This window comes from Ooceraea biroi, chromosome 11 (genome assembly GCF_003672135.1).
Source record: "Ooceraea biroi isolate clonal line C1 chromosome 11, Obir_v5.4, whole genome shotgun sequence".
NCBI lineage: Eukaryota > Metazoa > Arthropoda > Insecta > Hymenoptera > Formicidae > Ooceraea > Ooceraea biroi.
In genome coordinates, this window is record NC_039516.1 from 10,616,103 (window position 1) to 10,634,559 (window position 18,457).

The 18,457-nt window shown below is 40.6% G+C and overlaps 1 protein-coding gene across 1 annotated transcript in view; it reads left to right on the forward strand.

The window, feature by feature from the left end:
- The window catches only part of LOC105285306 (neural-cadherin), a 148,187-nt gene that overhangs the window by 22,041 nt on the left and 107,689 nt on the right, over positions 1-18,457 (forward strand). The window contains exons 3-4 of the mRNA XM_020033591.2: positions 83-265; positions 3,480-3,669. Of these exons, the coding sequence (XP_019889150.1) occupies positions 83-265; positions 3,480-3,669 (373 nt within the window). The remainder of the gene's footprint in view (positions 1-82; positions 266-3,479; positions 3,670-18,457) is intronic.

Sequence of the window (18,457 nt, forward strand, 5' to 3'; positions counted from 1 at the left end):
GCTGCACGGGAATGATAACGAAAATGCCAAGGTGCGCATGGTGCTTATGCCTTCATAAACGCGATCGACTTTATCTCCTTAGAATAACGGAGCCCAGCAGCTGGCTTCCGAGGCGACTGTGTACATCATGCTGGAGGATGTTAACGACGAGATACCGCTGTTCACCGAACGAGAACAGGAGACCGTACTCGAAGGCGAACCGGTGGGCAGCAAAGTCACCCAAGTGAACGCCATCGACAAGGATGGAACATTCCCCAATAATCAGGTAAATCGATGTTGGGAGTTACTCTAAACGTACTGACGTAAACGTACCCGGGACGTAAGGTGATAGCAATCAATTAATTGCAGCAATCACTTATGCGACAATGCATGCGCCATGACTACGATGTCTTAGATTCCATGTCTCAGATTCCGTACGCTTTCTTCCGCAATATACGTATTAATCATGAGAATAATCTTGATGAAAGCTAGATAATTCTCCCCTTTGAGTTCTTCACACAAATCTTCATACAAATCTTTCAAGTTATTTAAGTTAAATTATTATATTTATATTATAATATTATTCTAATATTATGTATATAATAATGTAATAAATCGCGATTTTTGCAAATTTATACTATACGGGAATAAATTTACACGCACAACAAAGTCTCTCTCATATTTTTCCGATAAAATTAATTTCACTTGCTTCAGCACTATCTATTTGATCTTCTAACCCGAAATACCAGTACCGGGATGCAATCAATTTATCTGGCATAAGCACAAAGGCGTGTACGTGCGTTCTTGTTATGCCGCGCATTATTATATATATAAAAAAGGATCAGCCGACAAAGAAACGTCGAGGAAATTAGCTCGATTAATGAAAGATCGCCGGGGATAGGCATCGCATTCGACATAGCGGTTCTTCCGTTTCCTTTCTTCGCTGCGGAGGAGATCCGATTTCGAGTGGATCAATTGCAGGGGGATTGCGTTCCGAAGCCGCACAAAAGAACCGGAGAACATACTCGTATCGCGCTGCGGCAGGGCGCTTGAGCAGGACTTAAGGGAGCTCGGTCGTCAAAGTCCTGATTGGGACGAGGCGGAGCAGGACGGCCGGGAATTGGGAAATAAGGGTGGATACATGGGATGCTTCAAGATGTACGGTATCGCTATACCTTAGAACGTCGCATCGGGGAAACTTTAATTTCATGTGCACACCCTGTAGAACCGCACACCGTTGCTGCCGTTGCTGGTGGAAGTGTTATAAACTCCGTAACGCACGCCAGACGATCACGTTTGGGTGGCGTTGAATTTATCGCGTGTGGTCGCATTAACGGATATGCAAGCACCGCGGCTATGGATACGTACATACCGGCGCCGATGTTTAATCGCGCGATTATCATTCGTATTTTGCGCTAGCACCGGGTTGCTACGTTACGAAACGCATAAAGCTTTGTGGCACGTTTTCACGCGATCGCGATCATGGTATTATATTGATATGCGCTGAATATTAAGGCGTAACTCACCAATTTTGGGGAAACAAGCCGGAGATTGGACATAGATTTAAATCGCGTCAATTCCTTCTCTCGATTTAAAACGGTGAATATATATATTATTACTTTCGTGTTTTAGGATTTGTAAAATTAAATATTCGATAGCGACACTCGCGAATTTTGCCTTTCGTAAGTTCGTCGTTCGTACAATTTCCTCGTACACGTCATTTAATCCGTGCTTATTTCACGAGACATTTAAAGCAACGGCTTTACCTGTCTTTCAAGAAAAATGAACAGCTGTTGGGCAGAAAAAGTCGGTATGCACTTTACTGCTACAAGGCAAATTCGTCTTTCCTTCGTTAAACGAAAATGAGATCCTTCTGTAGTGAACAGTCCTGCGAAAATGGTGCACGATGCAGCTGCTGAGAAGCAAAGAAAAAACACCCAGTCTTTCCCCTGCAGCGCGCAAACGGGAGCGAAGCGACCGTAAAGTATCGCAGAATTTCCGCTGGAGAATTCGCCGATTAGGTAGCGCGGAATGCGCGTCGCTGTAAATCTCTGCCGGTTACGCAATCCTTCGCGTGCGCGCGAAAGATCCGCCAAATATGCACGTACCATTTGCATGAGCTAGACGGATGCTGGATGAGTTACGGAACGGAAACATTGCGCGCAAAGACAAAAGGGACACGATAAGCGAAACTCGCTAGGAACGAACACCGGCATGTCGACCGTTGTAATCGTGTTCCTGCAAACTCGATAGTGTCTTCTTCTCGTCGCTCGTATTCATCCGCTTGTCCCGGCACGCACGCTGATATCGGCGATCGCCGAGCAAAGAGGGAAAGTTTTGCAAAAATCAGATGACGACAAGGAGAACAAAATTTAGCCATAAATGTATAACTTTTAGATTCCGCGGTAACGGAAAGTTCCACGAAGGTGTTCTAACAGATAAAATGCGATAATTTGATAATCGAATCGAGGATTTGTATATTATATAATGGCGTATACATGTCTGCATCAGTGTAATGCAAGATACAAAAAAAATAATGAAAGTGGATCCCACGAGAAGTACGCAGTGTGTTTCCGTTTTCGCTGAACGGACTACGTAACGAGAACATTTGTTAATGTCGACGTTAACATGAACGTTCGTTAATCAAGCTTTGTCACTGTTTAACGTCGCCTTCCTTAATTAGAGAGGTGCAAAGCAGTACGGAATGACCCAAAAGAAAATCAACCCGTCATTACGAGTTGCAGCAACATTGTTTACTACCTCGTCAAAGCGAGGAGACCCAAGTGGCAGACACAAAGTGCCGCATGTTCGGCAAACTCGGTTCGGAACAAAATCACGCCTTGAGAAATTCATTCTAGCGTCGCGATACCATTCCGAAAGTTTTGCACTCTCGACGTACGTATCGTACGCCGTATATGCATTTTTATATGCGTTTCGCGTGCTTTATACGTATGTGCACTTTAATATAGAACGGAGAATTTTTCGCGAATAAAAGTAAAGCACGTTGGATTGCGGAAGAGGTCGTACACTCGCGATATAGCGAACGAGGACTGAAGCTCGTCCCACATAATTCAGAGCGCCATACACGCGTGACGGATGCGCCTTTAACAAGATTAAAATGTGGTTTGCAATAAGATAATTAAAGTCAAAACGGCCTTTCACGAACATTACGAGAAACGTTGTCAAATAACGCATCAGCAGAATAAACACCCTATCGTAAACACCCTACAACGCCGTCATAAATTACAAAATGCTTTTCATATTTTACACTTTTTAATTTCCTGATTTCTCAAAAATACAAGCTGGTCGGCGAGTGCTGATAATTCGCGGCCGTGTACTTAGGCACGTCGAGATTATCCCATTAGAGCCACAGCGAACAAGCACATCTCGTTTTCTCGCTAATGCGCGATGTCTCGCGGACTTATGACATCCGCAGCTGGTTACTTGTGCATGCAAGACACTCGCGAGTGAAGGCAATAAAGCCCGCGTTGTTTATCTAGGTCACGTATTACGTGGTGGACAGCAACAGGAATGAGGGCAAGGATTACTTCGAGATCAACAGGGAGACCGGGGAGATCTTCACGAAAGTAATGTTCGATCGCGAGAAGCAGGGTGCCTACGCCCTCGAGGTGGAGGCTAGAGACGGAGCACCGTCTGCGCGACCCAACAGCAACGGCCAACCTAACTCAGGTAAGTGTTGCGGAAAATTTTATTTAAAAGATGCCTAAGGAAAAGAGAAAGAGAGAGCGTGCGCGCTCTCTCTCTCTCTCGCCCTGTAACAGACCGTATTACTGCCGTACTATAAATTTCGGTAAATAATAGATTGCGCGAGCGCGGTATATCTATATTCAGGTAGCCTGGATGGCCGCGTGGGCGTGCCAGTCGTACGAAATTACCGTACAAAATGGTGTTGCAACCGGGAAAAGAATCGCCCGGCATAAAATTACAACTTATAAACATGCCTGTGTAATTTATGTAACGAATGGTGTTTAAAGAGCTTGATTTAAGCGCGAACGCGACGCGCGTTCCACGGCGCCTTTCGCGATTCGCGACCGTCGCGCCATTTTTACGCGCCCCATTGTACAGGTATGTGCAGCTTTTAAAGCACGGCAGAAAATTATCTGTCGCGAAGGTAAGCTTAAGTCATCAAGGAAAGATTGAAGGTAACGCGTGGTGGCAGGTTTTGAATCGTGTAATCCGCTTCATCATAAAAGACGTGTAATGTACGTGCAGCGAAAATCTCTAAAGCGTATTTTAAGAAGTAACAAAGATGCATTTTATTCCGCGCAGGCGTTTTATAAATTCAAGTAAATAATGGGTCATAAGAGCAATATTTATATTCATGCATGAGCGGCGCGGTGGTGCGTGCAGCCCATACAAAGTCGCCATATGAAATTCGGATGGAACGCCCGCTTATCACACGCTGGCATGACTTGATGATAAAAAAAACAGAATGACATTCGGAATTTTGTGAAACAATGAATTCATTCGAGAACGGAACGTTTGGGAGATATAAAACAAATATCAGTCACGTAATTTTGTACATCTGTTACGCGCGCGCGCGGTGTTGCTTTAAAACGAGTAATACACACACTCTTCATTCTTTTACAGAAAATTTGCGATTATTTATTCGTGCATCTCGTAAAGTCCTTCAAAACTTACATGCAAGATTGTAAATTTGAAATCTGCTTTTCTCAGCATTATAAAGTTGCATATATATCTTCCTTAAAGTGGTGTTCTCGTAAATGAACTTGGCACATAGTGAAGTTTAGTCTCCATAGAAGACATAATTTATCTCTTGCGTATATTACATTAGACGAGAACACAACGCGCGTGTGCTGCGTGCATTCTATTTGTTGTTTCCGAAACTTGTGTAATATTAAAGAAAACTCATTATTAGATTAAAACCCATTATTAGATTAACACATATTTCTATCAGAATAATGAAATAACGCGATTAAAATCATTCGCGATTCACTCATGTTGCACTAAAAATAAATGCAAACAAGTGCAGACTGTTTTTCCTCTCTTTATTTTCGCGTTTTGCAAAGTAATGTTACTGGTCACAATGACAACTATAATAAATCACCCACGAATGTAATATTGTCCGAGAATCCTCGGGGAAATTTGTAAAGGCGACTACGTTTGGCGGCGCCAAACTTCAGAATTTTTTCCAAGCAGTATGATTTGCATTATCGGACTTTAATGGTGCGAACTTTTGCGCATTAACGTGATTACGATCGTCGCGTCCGTTCCTGAGGGAACTCGCATCTTGCATTAGTTGATTGCATGCCTGTACACTTAGTTGCAACTTTGAGGAGGCGGAATCGATTGGACAAGCTATGGCGTTGAATCAACTTCTCACACGTTTCCACATAAAAGAATTATGATCGATAACTCACGATATTCCACGCGATGTATTATTCCACAATGTCTATCTACATGTCGGTGTATTGTGACTGATGCATGACTCGTAATTAATAAATGAAGCTATAATCTAGTGATGTTAATCACAATCACGTAACGTGATTAACGATGTGTTTTGTCAAATTTTTACGCGAATGCTGAATTCGGACCAATTAGCGAGATGAAAGATTAATTCAGACCCTCTTGAAACGAATCGCGAATCACTTTGGATCAATCTATATAATTATCACGGGAGCGAGATCAACGGTGAATGCACGATAGTCGAATTGCTAGTTTAATTGCGCCGAGCATTAATCCCGACTGCTGTTTACGGCTCGTTGTAAGCCCGTAACGTTAATTCTCGCTTCCCTCGGCACTTCTTCGTTAGCTGAACAACTTCCTTTAACGCTTTTGCATACGAAATCCAAGGATAAAACGTGACGCTGCCTATTCAATCTAATTAAGCAATATTCGACGATCTGTTTGTCGCACATCCAGAAGATCAAACGAGAAAGAGGAATTTTAATTTTATATTTAATATTTTTAATATTAATATATTGATAAACTAAAACCAATAGTTCGTGTATTACACCGCGTTAGAAATTCACGAATAAATCGTGGGTTTCGTTATCTGACAGATTTTCCTCTCGCGGATGCATTTTGCATTAGATTGGCGCACTGTGCCTCCTCATGAAGATTTAAGTCCTGAATCTCCTTTATCTCTTCACCGATCGATCGGTATTAACGCGCTCGCAGCACTCGTGTCCCGTTTTCGCATACTGGCTCGTATTAAATACGTGTGCGGCTAATTAACGTGGCTCCAGTCGAGAGCGCGGAGCTTCTCCGAACACAATACGCATTTTCGCTAATTAAAAGCTAGATTCAAGAACGTCGGGCAGATAATTAGTCCTTAATGTCGTTACATTCGGCGCGGGCGTGCCATGTCGGATCGCATTAACGTTGCATTATAAGGAGAGTACGCTGCGTACGTATGGCATCGTTAAGTGAGATTGGTTTCGCCCGCACACGATATTTGTCTCCCTCCCGCTGATAGTCGCCAAGATAATCACATAAAGGAAGACGTGCACGACCGATCTAAAATGAACCGCGCGCATGTGATCAAACGTTGCGAGCGAGCGAGCGAAGGTTCCAAAAGTCCATGGTAATTTTTACAAGCGCGCAAAGGCGAAACGTAATTCCTTGTTTTACAGACTCCGGCTCGAATTCCCAAATTATTGGAAGACGAGCAAACCGCCGGAGTTCTCTACTGCTACGGCTTTCAGCTTTTGAAAGCTTAGCTTATCAAAAGCTGGCTTTAGAACATCCACCATCATGAATATCCTTCTCAGGCCTGAGGCAGTGTTCTTGATAAAAGCTACGCGAAAATTGTTTCAATATATGGTACACGTCGAGTCCGAGACATTATTAATGTACGATATAGAAATATTAACGGTCGTGCAAGGGGGCAACTTTTAACGAAACGTGAATTAATGAACGCATGCTCCGCGTGCAATTGTGCTGTCCCGCTGAATAATTTCGTCGATTAAATAACGACAACAGTTAACTCGCCTTGAACTATTCATGGCAAATGTATTCGTGTTTTAATGTTGATTATAAATTTATCATTTGCTTATCGTAAATAATATGTAACTGTTGAACAGGAAAATGCACATAAATTAATTGTGGTATTCGAGATAAACCGTTCGCTGGTGCCTGTAAAATTTTACGCGCCTGTATGTTATGTAAGCCGTTTCATTCAGGAAATCGTATAAATATATCTTTGAAATACTTGAAATATATTACTAATCTTGATGTAAGAGCATATTTAACATATTTCATGGATTTTAATATTTCAATATTTTTAAAGTTGGAAATGCATTGCTCTCAAAATAAATGCTTTATTCCTGATCTTCGATATTGATGAAAAAGATATAAAATCAGTTATAACATTGAACTTATAAAATTATGCTGATCCGCATAAACACGAAGAGCTGACGGAATTACAACTGTATTTCCAGCACGGATGTATGACTCATTTTTACGAGGATTATGTGGATTACATGTTTGAAAACCTGGTTCGATATTCGTACGCTTCCGAAAACTCGACCAAATAGTTCGATTTGCTCCGCATTCTCTCTCATGATTTTTACGAACATTCGGCGGAAAAATCGTGCACTTCATGAAGCTTTCGTCCGCGAAATCGTATATAAAGTCGAGATCTCTCACGTCGCTTGCGGAATTCTGTTTCTAATAAATTCATGACTGATTCTCTCATTGCGGCGCACCGTTCCGGCTGCAGCATCGATCCCTTTTGCAATCCTGTGTGACTGCGTCAAACGAATTCGCGTAGCTAGGAATAATAATAATAGCAGACTGTGCTTCTTGAATGAAACCTATTACGCACTGTTACAATTTAGTCTGAGATTATTAAAAGATAATTAATGTCGAATCTAGAAGCTTGACGATGCGTGCAGCAATCGCGTTTATAATGACATGGACATATTACGTTTCGTTTTAGGACATTATTGTTATTTATTGTTAAAATAAATGTGGCATTTTAAAAAATAATTTTAACATTTAGAATTCATCTTGATTTTAAAAATGTGTTCTTATTTCTTGATTCAGTAATAAGTTTAATAATAATCTGTGTGGTTTACTTATTGGTAATGCAGACAAGTAACATACAAATATTTTCGCAAGAATCAGCGTAAGAAAAAATTTCATTTTTCGCGTTTTTCATTTCACATTATTTTTATCCACTTAACTGTATGAAATCACCCAGCAGAACGCGCCCGAACGAAACTCTTTTGTGACTCCGGAAATCCGGTCATATCGTCGGAGAGTTGTGTCTGTCCGACCAACCCGAGTTCCATTTCGAGTATCCATTTTGAGAGAGAAGTGTCGACATCGCGGTTGTTGCTTACGTTTGATACCGTAAACATTGTATATAAGCCTTACTCTTGCAATACTACCGCACGATTTTCTGTGCAACGTATTTTCTGCTGTGAGAAATATAAAGTGAACCGCGTGCACTGCGGAAACTCGAAAATCCTCATGCGTTCTCAGAGATAACGTAACGCGAGCGCCGTATTGTGTAACAAAAGAAGTTCCCATATCTTGCTGCAGTTTTTACTGGCCATTTTCCGCGTAACAAACACATCCTGTGTGTTACGAATTTGCGTCATGAGAAAACTGATACGGAGAATTTTCAAAGTTGACTGCATTATTTTTTCCATCCCGCTCTTGTCTATTCTATTTTGAAGTCGAGGCCAATGTTTATTGACGTTGCATATTCGACTCGTGGATTAGCACGGAGAAATGTAAAAATGGTAATGTCGACTTGAGCACGGCACCCGTGCATCGCTATAGCGTAAACGAAAGAACGTAATGGGGAACATTAAATCGCAATTATGCTAAACTGCATTACGTCGTCGGATATTAAAGGGAAAACGGAATGGACAGCCGTGATTTCCAAGCACGAGTAGTCAGGCTTTAAGCTACCGGATTATACTCGCGCGCGCGTGCACAAAGCGAAAAGCTTCGCGTGAAACATTAACGTAAAAAAAAATTACAAGACAAAGAAACGCATATCGTAATATTAGATTTCAGTAATGCTAAAATTCATATGAGGATTAAGATCGCTGATCTTTTCAGACAACAGCATTCCCGATTCTAATCCTTCCTTAGAATTCTCGATATAAATTTCGTTCTCACGTGAAAAAAAATTCCAATGACATCGTAATTTTGGATTTAATTTGATTTAATTGAATTTCTTCTTTATCGATTTTGTCTAACTTTTACGTCTCTTGCCGAAAGGCTTCGTCTTTTTTTTTTCTTTCTCCGGCTGCAGTTTGTCTGTTCCGGATTATGCAATCACTCAGCGCGAATAACAAGTTGAATGCGCTATATATTGCGTGTCACGTTTATTTCAAACCGTGAAAATGATCATTGCGGTGACGTTAAATTTGAATTTAACGGCGTCGGAACAGCTTCGTAACGTCGCGACGAACGCGCGATCGGGGTTACTTCTTTGTATACGTTTTCACGCGACGCTTCGTGTATGGCGAGTGTTAAATTACAATTATGCTAAACTGCATAGAGGTCCCTGCGGCGGTTTTCGGGGCGTGAATGTGCATATGATGCCGTCGGTATACGCTCGTTAACAATACGGCGCACTGTTAACAATACGGCCGAACTGTTGTAAAACTTGTCGAGCACTCTCTCTGTCGCGGACAAGCGACCACTTGTACGATACAAGCATAGCATCTGTAATTAATCGCTTGGCAACATCAACGATAATTAACAGTCAAGATGGAGCATAAAAGTCGAATACGTGCATGTGAACTTCACGCGGAAACATCGAGAACATTGCGAGCGAGCGCTCGAGATTTTGCAAGTCTTGTGCCATAAAAATTACGTTTAATTAACTCTGCGCGTACCGCAGCCATAGATATCGTATGCCACGTTCGTACAGATTTCGGTAAAATAATAATTTCTGTTATTAAAAGATTTACATTTCACGTGCTCGAACGAATTCGTTAATGAATCTACAGCCGGTTGCAATGCCGTCGGCAAGAATTTTTTAAATTTAAATTTAAATTTTTAAAATGTTTAAACATGAAATTGGGATTTTTTGCCGATGGAGCCATAAGAAAAGAACGGTTCAACAGAAGTTTCAGATCTACCGTAGATATTAGTCAAAAATGATTTACTCTCATTAATTCCGAAATATTAATATCTACACCGTGACATAAAATCGAATACAACATTGTTAAAAATTCTCCCAGCGTTTCCGATCACGTGCAACAGCTGCAGCGAAACCAGAGAGGTCTCTGTAATCTCGATCAAAGGGGTCCGTGGTCTGCCTTCTCGGTCAGTCCTGACAAACGTCAAAGACCGCCGCAAGAGAGGCAAGATTGTTCTCCGAAAAGATAAACACGCGCCGCGAGCAGGTTGGTCGAGATGTCTCGCGATTCTTACTCGTTCTCGCGATAATTATGTTCGGGTCGTGGCACGGCCACGTAGCCGGGTATTTTTCCCGGGTTTTAAATGGTGGTCTTTGGCTCGGCAGCCGACGTGTGCGCTCGCACGCGAGGCAGAAAAACTGATAGCGTTTCACGCTCGTTGCGCCCACAGTCCGCAGTTTTCTCGGACGGTGTTCTTGGTTCTTGGTGGCTGAGGGATTCGAGGCCCGTCCGGTACATGCACATACATACATGCACACCGAGTTACGTCGCAAGTTCGGCCGCCACAGTTGCTAGCCCGGCCGTTTCTATGTTTTTCTTCGGATACGCTTCAAACGGGCGGGTTAAATTGCATTCGCAGTTTTGGCTGCGGTACCAGCCACCAGCCGCGCTCCAGCTCGGTTGAATGAATGCGGGACGTTCATCTCTTTTCGGGGTTGATGCGAGAGAGAGAGAGGGGTTTCTTGCTCTTCGACGTGCAACGCGGAATGCACTCGGCGTATGAGTGCAATCAATAATGCCCGGAGTACTCTTTGAGCTTTCGTAATATTCTCAGTGCGTACTCTATTTGGTGCACGATTACGATCAAGAGTCAAGTGGTTCGCGGTTTTTTCCTTTCGCCTGGTTCCTGTGACGAATTAATTAAAGATATTTGTTTGCTAGAAAAATGTTGATTCCAAACTTATTGATAGCACAAATGATATATACTTCTGTCATTCATCAAGATTCGTTTCAGATCTAGTATATCAAAGAATAATTTCAAAGATAATAAATATATGATTCTTGCATTTCTGTTAAGAAAATTTCTTTTAACGGATTTAGATTTAATCCATAAAAAAGCATCAACTTAATTTTTCAATCGCTATTTAATTTTCAAAGCCGTGAGAAATACCCTCCAATAAGCACAAGAACAATCTATCATGTTCGGGCAGGCAGGGATGATTCCAGAATTCCGCGAGCAAAATTCCCCAATAAATATTTTCCACGCGCTCGCTCGCGAAAAATTCGCTTCACTCCGCGAAATAATTCGCATCTCGACTGTCAGGCGGCAGAAAGCATTCGAATTGAAAATGCCTGATGCATATGAAGGACAGACAGCGACAAGCGGCGGGCGCGTCACGCTACGCGACCAGAATCTTACTTAGGACGAGCGAAATGTCGATACGCAAATTGTTACTTTGACGGGATATTGGCACGCGCTGCCTGCAGATAACGCGACACAGGCTATAATTTTCTGGGAGAGTGCTTTCGCGAGTTCGGCGACGTGTCGCCCGTCTGCGATCTCTCGGGCTCTCGCGAACGGACATTGTGCATGCGCGAGAGACGCGCAAAACTCGCAAGTTGGAATCGGTGACGCTTCAAGATAGGGCCTCCACCCCCGCGCTTCATGGGCAAGATCCAATTGTAGTTCGTCGGTCCATTAAACCCACGGCAAATCTCATTTCGCGCGTGAGATCGCGAGCAGGAATACGGCGTGCGATGACTCGCAATCGGCGTCGGTGTTCCGTTTTCCGAGTAAGATTTTTTCACGCGTACAGCATCGGCGAAACGAGCTTAGAAGATCACAACGACGAGCGATCGAACATCGTTAATTTATTTCCGAGCTTTGGCTGTTGAAATAATGGTTGCGCGTGCTGCATTTGAATTATCTAGACCAACAGTGCACGCCTCGTTGCTATAATTAATAATTATTATCCAATACCGTATCAATAATTAGTTACCCGGCTAATACATGATTTCAATGCAGTTCGCGCGATTCTATTTCTCACTTGTTGTACTCGTCGTGAGTTACACCTGCGAAGTGCAGCAAACAATTCGTTAAAAATTCTTAACAGTGGGTTCACTTGTAATATATTATATTTATTTCGTAGACGCAAATGCATACGTAAACATAGTGCAGACCGTAACTCAGGACTTCGTCATTTCCGCAAAAAGGAACTTTTCACGTGGGAATTGCAGGTCTCGGCGAACGCGGTACAGAGCAGAGAAATATGATTCAATATGCAGGAAATTCAATTTTCCGAATTCTTAAGTTGCGCTCGTTGCCGAGCACTTTTTAAAGGTTAAAAGACGAAAAAGGGGAGATGCACATTTTATTCCTCTTTCTTCTTCCTTCATTCACTTTTATTCTATTTTTCTCAACTATTCTGAACGTTAAAGATACTGGTGGACGTTAAAGCTTTGTAACTTGTACCTTGTAAGATAAGATGAATTCCACTTTTCGTCTAAGTTTACTTTAGGCGCTTCACATATACACAACTCGCCGAGAAACTCGTCATCATGGTAGCAATAGGAACGGTGACTCGTAATATTTGTCGTTGCAACATTTATTGTATCGCAGAGATAAAATTATCTTAAGCGAAAAATTACGTGCGTCATTGTGTTAGAATAAAATCAAACACAAGCTGGGGAAAACTGCGAAATAAATTTTAAATGTTTGATCTAGTGTTTGACCAACGGGGGACGAAGGAGTTGCTCGTTTCAATCTTCTAAAGACGGCATCAGAAATGGAAAAGCACGTTAAGCAAACGTTTTAAGTTAACACTTTAAGCCACTCGCTCGTGCAATTTGAATTCGCTTGCAATGCAGTGGGATTCTCACAAAACTTTCAAGACATCGCCTATTTTTTAACTTTTCTCTATTTCCATCTTTTTCAGGTAGAACAAGTAAATTATCCATGTAAATTTTTACGCCTGCATTTTTATCACGGTTCCCATGGAAAATTCCATTGCTGAGCCTCCATTCGAAACAATGCATTTGCAATTACTCGTGGTGCACCAGAGCGGTGTGCGCTCGCGGACACAATGGGCAGAATGCGGCGGATTGTTACGGACGTGGAGAATGTTGAGAGACGAAACAAATGATACGTTCATAATTTTCAACGGACCGAGTCGCGCCGCGGTCGTCGCATAGTCGATTTACCGAAAAGACAATCGACGGCCGCGGTTTTTTAAATTTGCACGAGCAAGCATTGAGCGCGCGGATGCTCAAGTTATTTATTTACTTTCTTCCTAGTCGCAAATACGGCAAAATGCGCCGGCAATGGCCGGTCAGATTGAATGGAAAATAAAAGCTGACCGAGATAGATATGAAACGTCCGAGGGGAAGCCCGCCACGTCTGTTGCGGTATCCAGCTTCGACGTTGTGGCGCCTTGCTCTTTTTTTTATGTGTACCACTCCGAAATTGTCTCCGAGTGCATGCTTTTTATTCTGAAACGTGCGAGCGTAAAAACGCTCGCTCGTCCGCTATGAATAATTAGTGAACAGCGAGATCGTCGAAGAGAGAGAGAGAGAGAGAGAGAGAGAGAGAGAGAGAAAGCGCGCGCGATGAATTATCCATTGCCGGATGCAGGGGTGGGTCACGCGAGTTCGAGCTCAGATGCAGCCCTCTCGCCCTCCAGCTGACCCTCTCGCTGCGATAATTACAGTCCTGTTTAATTATCCGGAAACTTCATCAGCGAAAAATGCTCTCGTTAAATATGGTACTTCACAGATACTTGATGTATCTAATTCCACAATAAAAAAAAGATATCTTCGTGGTGATTAAAACGGCAGAATTTTGGTGAGCGGTGTTTGTACAGTGCCGGATTTTGATATTAAAGACTATTATTTTTGTCGGTATTTCGTAGATATCTTGCGCACCATTCCTATTTGTGATAATTAAAACGTATTTTGTTCTACAAAGCGTAGGAATGTAAAATAAAAACGTTACGTTATCCAGCCGGATTTATTTCGGTTGCATTAATTATTCTTTTATATTCGATTACAACGTGAAAAATATTTCAGAACTACAATTCCGAGCAATATTTCAAAAAAGACAATTATTAAAAAAATATGTTGAAAAGTTATAGACAGTGAGTTAGTATTACGTAATGTTTGTTACAATTTTATACAATATTATCCTGTTTCTCGGAAACATAAAAGTTTCATTTTTCCACCATGTTTCATATTATATATCCCATATGTTGCTACACAACGATATTTATGGAAAATTGTAGTTTTGATGGAGAAACACAGGTCATCGTGCGAGATTGCCATTTATACGATTCCGTTTGGCACAATCGAACGCGTGCAATTGAACCGGCTCGTAATAGACGTACTACAGCGCGCGTACTGTACTAACGTTATTTTGTAGTTTCCATTCATGGTTTTTATGAATGAAGGGAGCTCAGTACCGGAAACTACAGAGGATATCTTAACCTCGCGAAAAATCACCGTAGAGATGTAAAACAAAATCCAATCTCAGCCAGCACTCGTGTATCCGTATCCGTATCTATATCCGTATCCGTATCCGTATGTCGTGCCATAAAATATGGAGTCATCATGGACAGAAAACTCAGAACCATCAAGGAAGATATGAAGCATGAAATATCCACGATTTGTAGCGGAAGAACATTTTTTTCCTACGTGCCTTCAAAAACAGAATATTAGATGCGAAATACTTGGCGAAGCAAGTGTCAAGAATTAGTGTGAAGCTTATTTAATGCATCTGAGAAAATAGTCATGCAATTCTTAATGTACAAAGTAACGAAAAATTTTTTCTTGATTTTTCTTTTAATACAGCAAACATTTATGTTATAAAGAAACAGTGTTCTAAAATTAGTAATTAAGACAGTTTTGCCAAGATTTATGTAGACGTGTGATATTTATTCATCAATAAAGTAACCATGGTGTGTGTTAATTGCACATCTAGAGTACGAGTTTGCGATTGTTGCGTGATATAATTAACAAATACCTTAAACTCATGTGGAGAACTTGGGAAATGTTACTTCAAGAGTGCGATAATTTACGGTAGCACGAAATACACATAATATGATTTTAGACACTTCAAAATGCAGATAAAAAATAAACTAAACTTCCTTAATTGGCTCGATTATACAAAGTTCATCGATGTTCTTCTCGCAAATTCTACGGCAACTTCGACGGTGATTCTCTCAGGAGAACAGATATTCCGATTGAAGTATATTTATGCAGTCTGTTTCCAATTAATAACGACCGATTGAACGAAATTGAAAAATTACTGACAGAAAGTGGAATGCTACGAGCATTTAGCTGATGGCGCGCAAATATACTTTATGGAAATATTAAACTCCGATACGATTGTCAGTCAAACTTCGTTCCGCTTGCTTTCGCGTTTTATTCACTTTGCGAATTCTTAAAACAGTTTTAAAGCTTTATGGAAGCTAGATTACAAAATAGTTTCATTAGCATGCCAGCACCGTGATGCAGTTACATTCGTTCCAGCTATGTTTGCGTGGTCATGTAAAACGACGCAAAAGAACTTCTATTACCTTTCATGTCTATTTGCTCGCGCTTGCGGCGTAACATAGCACGTGACATGCGGGAATTTCCGTGAAAATGCTATATTCATCTTTCTCGGGGAAAATTTCGTCGAGCGATTTAAATTCTCATTAAAGAGCGCGACATTACGATGGAAAACTCGTGCTTTCGTGCGCGAACGTATTTTGCACATGGATATACCTCAATCGCGCGGTCTGACTTTCGTATCGCCGATACTACTAGTATCTTCTCATCGAATATTGTCATCGCAATTACGCGCATAAGCTAATTACAGCGTGAAATATCTCGTTGTGTCAACAGTAGAAACATTGTCTCGGTTCTGGTGCGCTTTAAGAGTGCTTCAATGGGAAAATATATTCATAAAATTATTTCTATGGAATTAAACGCATTAGTGCATAATAATATACATATATGTGTGGGAAGCTATATATAATAAATATATATATGTATGTATGTGTAGAATCTGTTTGCGAAACCAACTTTACGGTAAAATAGATCGCGGTTTTACCCGCCCTTTTATTATTCACGATTCTATATAAAAGCACAATCTTCGCTTGCGCGCACATTTCCTGAATGTGAAATATTTTAACACGTATCGGCTGCGAATAGTTCTCCTGATTGACACGTATACAACATGCGGGAACAAGTATTGTACATTCGTATCAAAGGGGACATTTACACTCGCCGGTAGAGATAATTGATCACACCCAGCACATCCAAACTGTTGAAAAAATAGCGTAGTGGTTCATGTAAAATTGGAAATGTTTGATGTAGATCAAATAACATGTCGTTATTTGAAAGATATGTCACACAAAATCCTGAATTATTTACATCAAATTTTGGCACTTTTTTAAATAAAAGAATTTTTTTTTAAAAAGAAACTCTTTTCGAATAAAACAGTCACATCGAAAAGTCTTTTTTTATTTTGTTAGAGATATCATTCTTTCATTATTTTTCATAAAATTATAATGTAAATTGTCGCAGAGTTTTAAATTAAAACTTGACGTTATTCAGATATTCAGTATTAAAAACTGAAAAGTTACAATGGAAATTAAGGTCACGAACTTATTAAGGAAGATGACATTTAAGTTTTTTAATACAAAATTTTATATTCATCAAATGTTATAATTCGTATTTAAAAGAGGATATAGTAACTTTTGAATATTATATGCAAATGATAAAGGCTTTTCATGATTCTATACGAGTTGCTACATGATAACGAACAGCAATTTCAATAACATCTAATTTGCCGGGGCGGAGATTATCTTGCGGCGATATTATTTTGGATTATGGCGGACTCAGTATGAGTTTCTCGCATTGTGCCAGCAAGTAGCCAGATTCAGATCGTAGCTTAAGACCACGTAAAATCCGAGGAAAGATTTCATCTGCATTGCAAAGCGAAACCGATTTGGATGATTAAGCGTCAGCCGGAGCTAATTTGCAATGGAATTTCGAAACGAGTTAAGACCGAGTTGGAACTTGATCGATATTAGGTTTTAGGTCTTTCAGACTTCGATTTGGTGTCGGTTTAGAGTTGCGCGACGAATGAATTGAGTCTCGGCCAAGATTTGGTTAGGATCGAACTGAAAACCAGTTGCTGCCGTAACAAACTTACGGTACATCTGACCTAATTCAGAAAGTACTAATTAATCAGATTTGTGCGAAGCAGACTGTAGTATAACACGCAAAAATAATCAATTATACTCGTGATATTTCCAAGTAATTCGTTTCTCAGAATACTCTAATACTTTAAATATTTGTTCCAAAAAAGTTGCTAATTTGCTCTGCACATGATCTTATAGTGTTTAATTATCGTTAAATTTTTCTTACCAAAGTATCTATTTTGTCTATCTATCATCTATAGTTATTTTTATAAATAGTGTGTCTTTAAAGCGTGATACTATGATAACGTATGATTACATGTGTTTTGAATTATTCTGCAAGATGCATCGTATTTCAAACTTTGAGAAATTGATTGAGAAATCAAAAACAACGACAAAAGTTTTCACAAATATGATATGTTAAAAATGCTTCCTTTCTGAATTGTCACGTTCTATATGTTGTGTTGCTATGCTGAGCGCATATTGCTCTAAATTCCTCTGATTTAAAAATACCTTTGAGAAATTCGCATTCTCGCGATAAACTGTTCACTAGAAACAACTGCGAAGCGGAAGCGTCTCTCATTCCGCGTTGACGGGAACTTTTGTTATTGTAATAGTTTCCCAAACATGTCTCTGAAGTTTGTCAAAGGAATTTTAACTCATCTGCTATACAATTCCTCCCGAATTACGTCCAGATTGCCGCGTTCCTTTATAAGTTATGTTGAAATTAGGTAGCTGCAACGAGTTCAAATTATGTCGAACAATGAGATCGCAATTTAATTAAGACGAAGATAATCGCAATCGGCTTACTTTAGCAAGTATGGTATCTAGGTATCCTAAGATGTAATTTTATAATTTAAACGCAATTATGTTACATCTATTTATATTATCCACACAAATAGAAACACCCCAATTATTTATTGATATTAAACATCTCTTCTCAGATTCCGGTATACTAAATGCTAACGCCATAATGCTATTACAAAAAAGACTGTCTTTCCGATCAGGGAGAAAGCTTTCGCTTCGGTCACGTAACGTTTCCCGAAATTAAGATACACCATAATTCGGATCACTTTTCGAGGTAAGCTGTTCAATTGGAACCACTCCAGCGGTCTCGCAGCGCTTCCGCCAGGATATCGATTCTGTCGGACGCAATCTCTGGACGCGGAGAGACCACCAGCACCACTACCACCCTCAGCACAACTA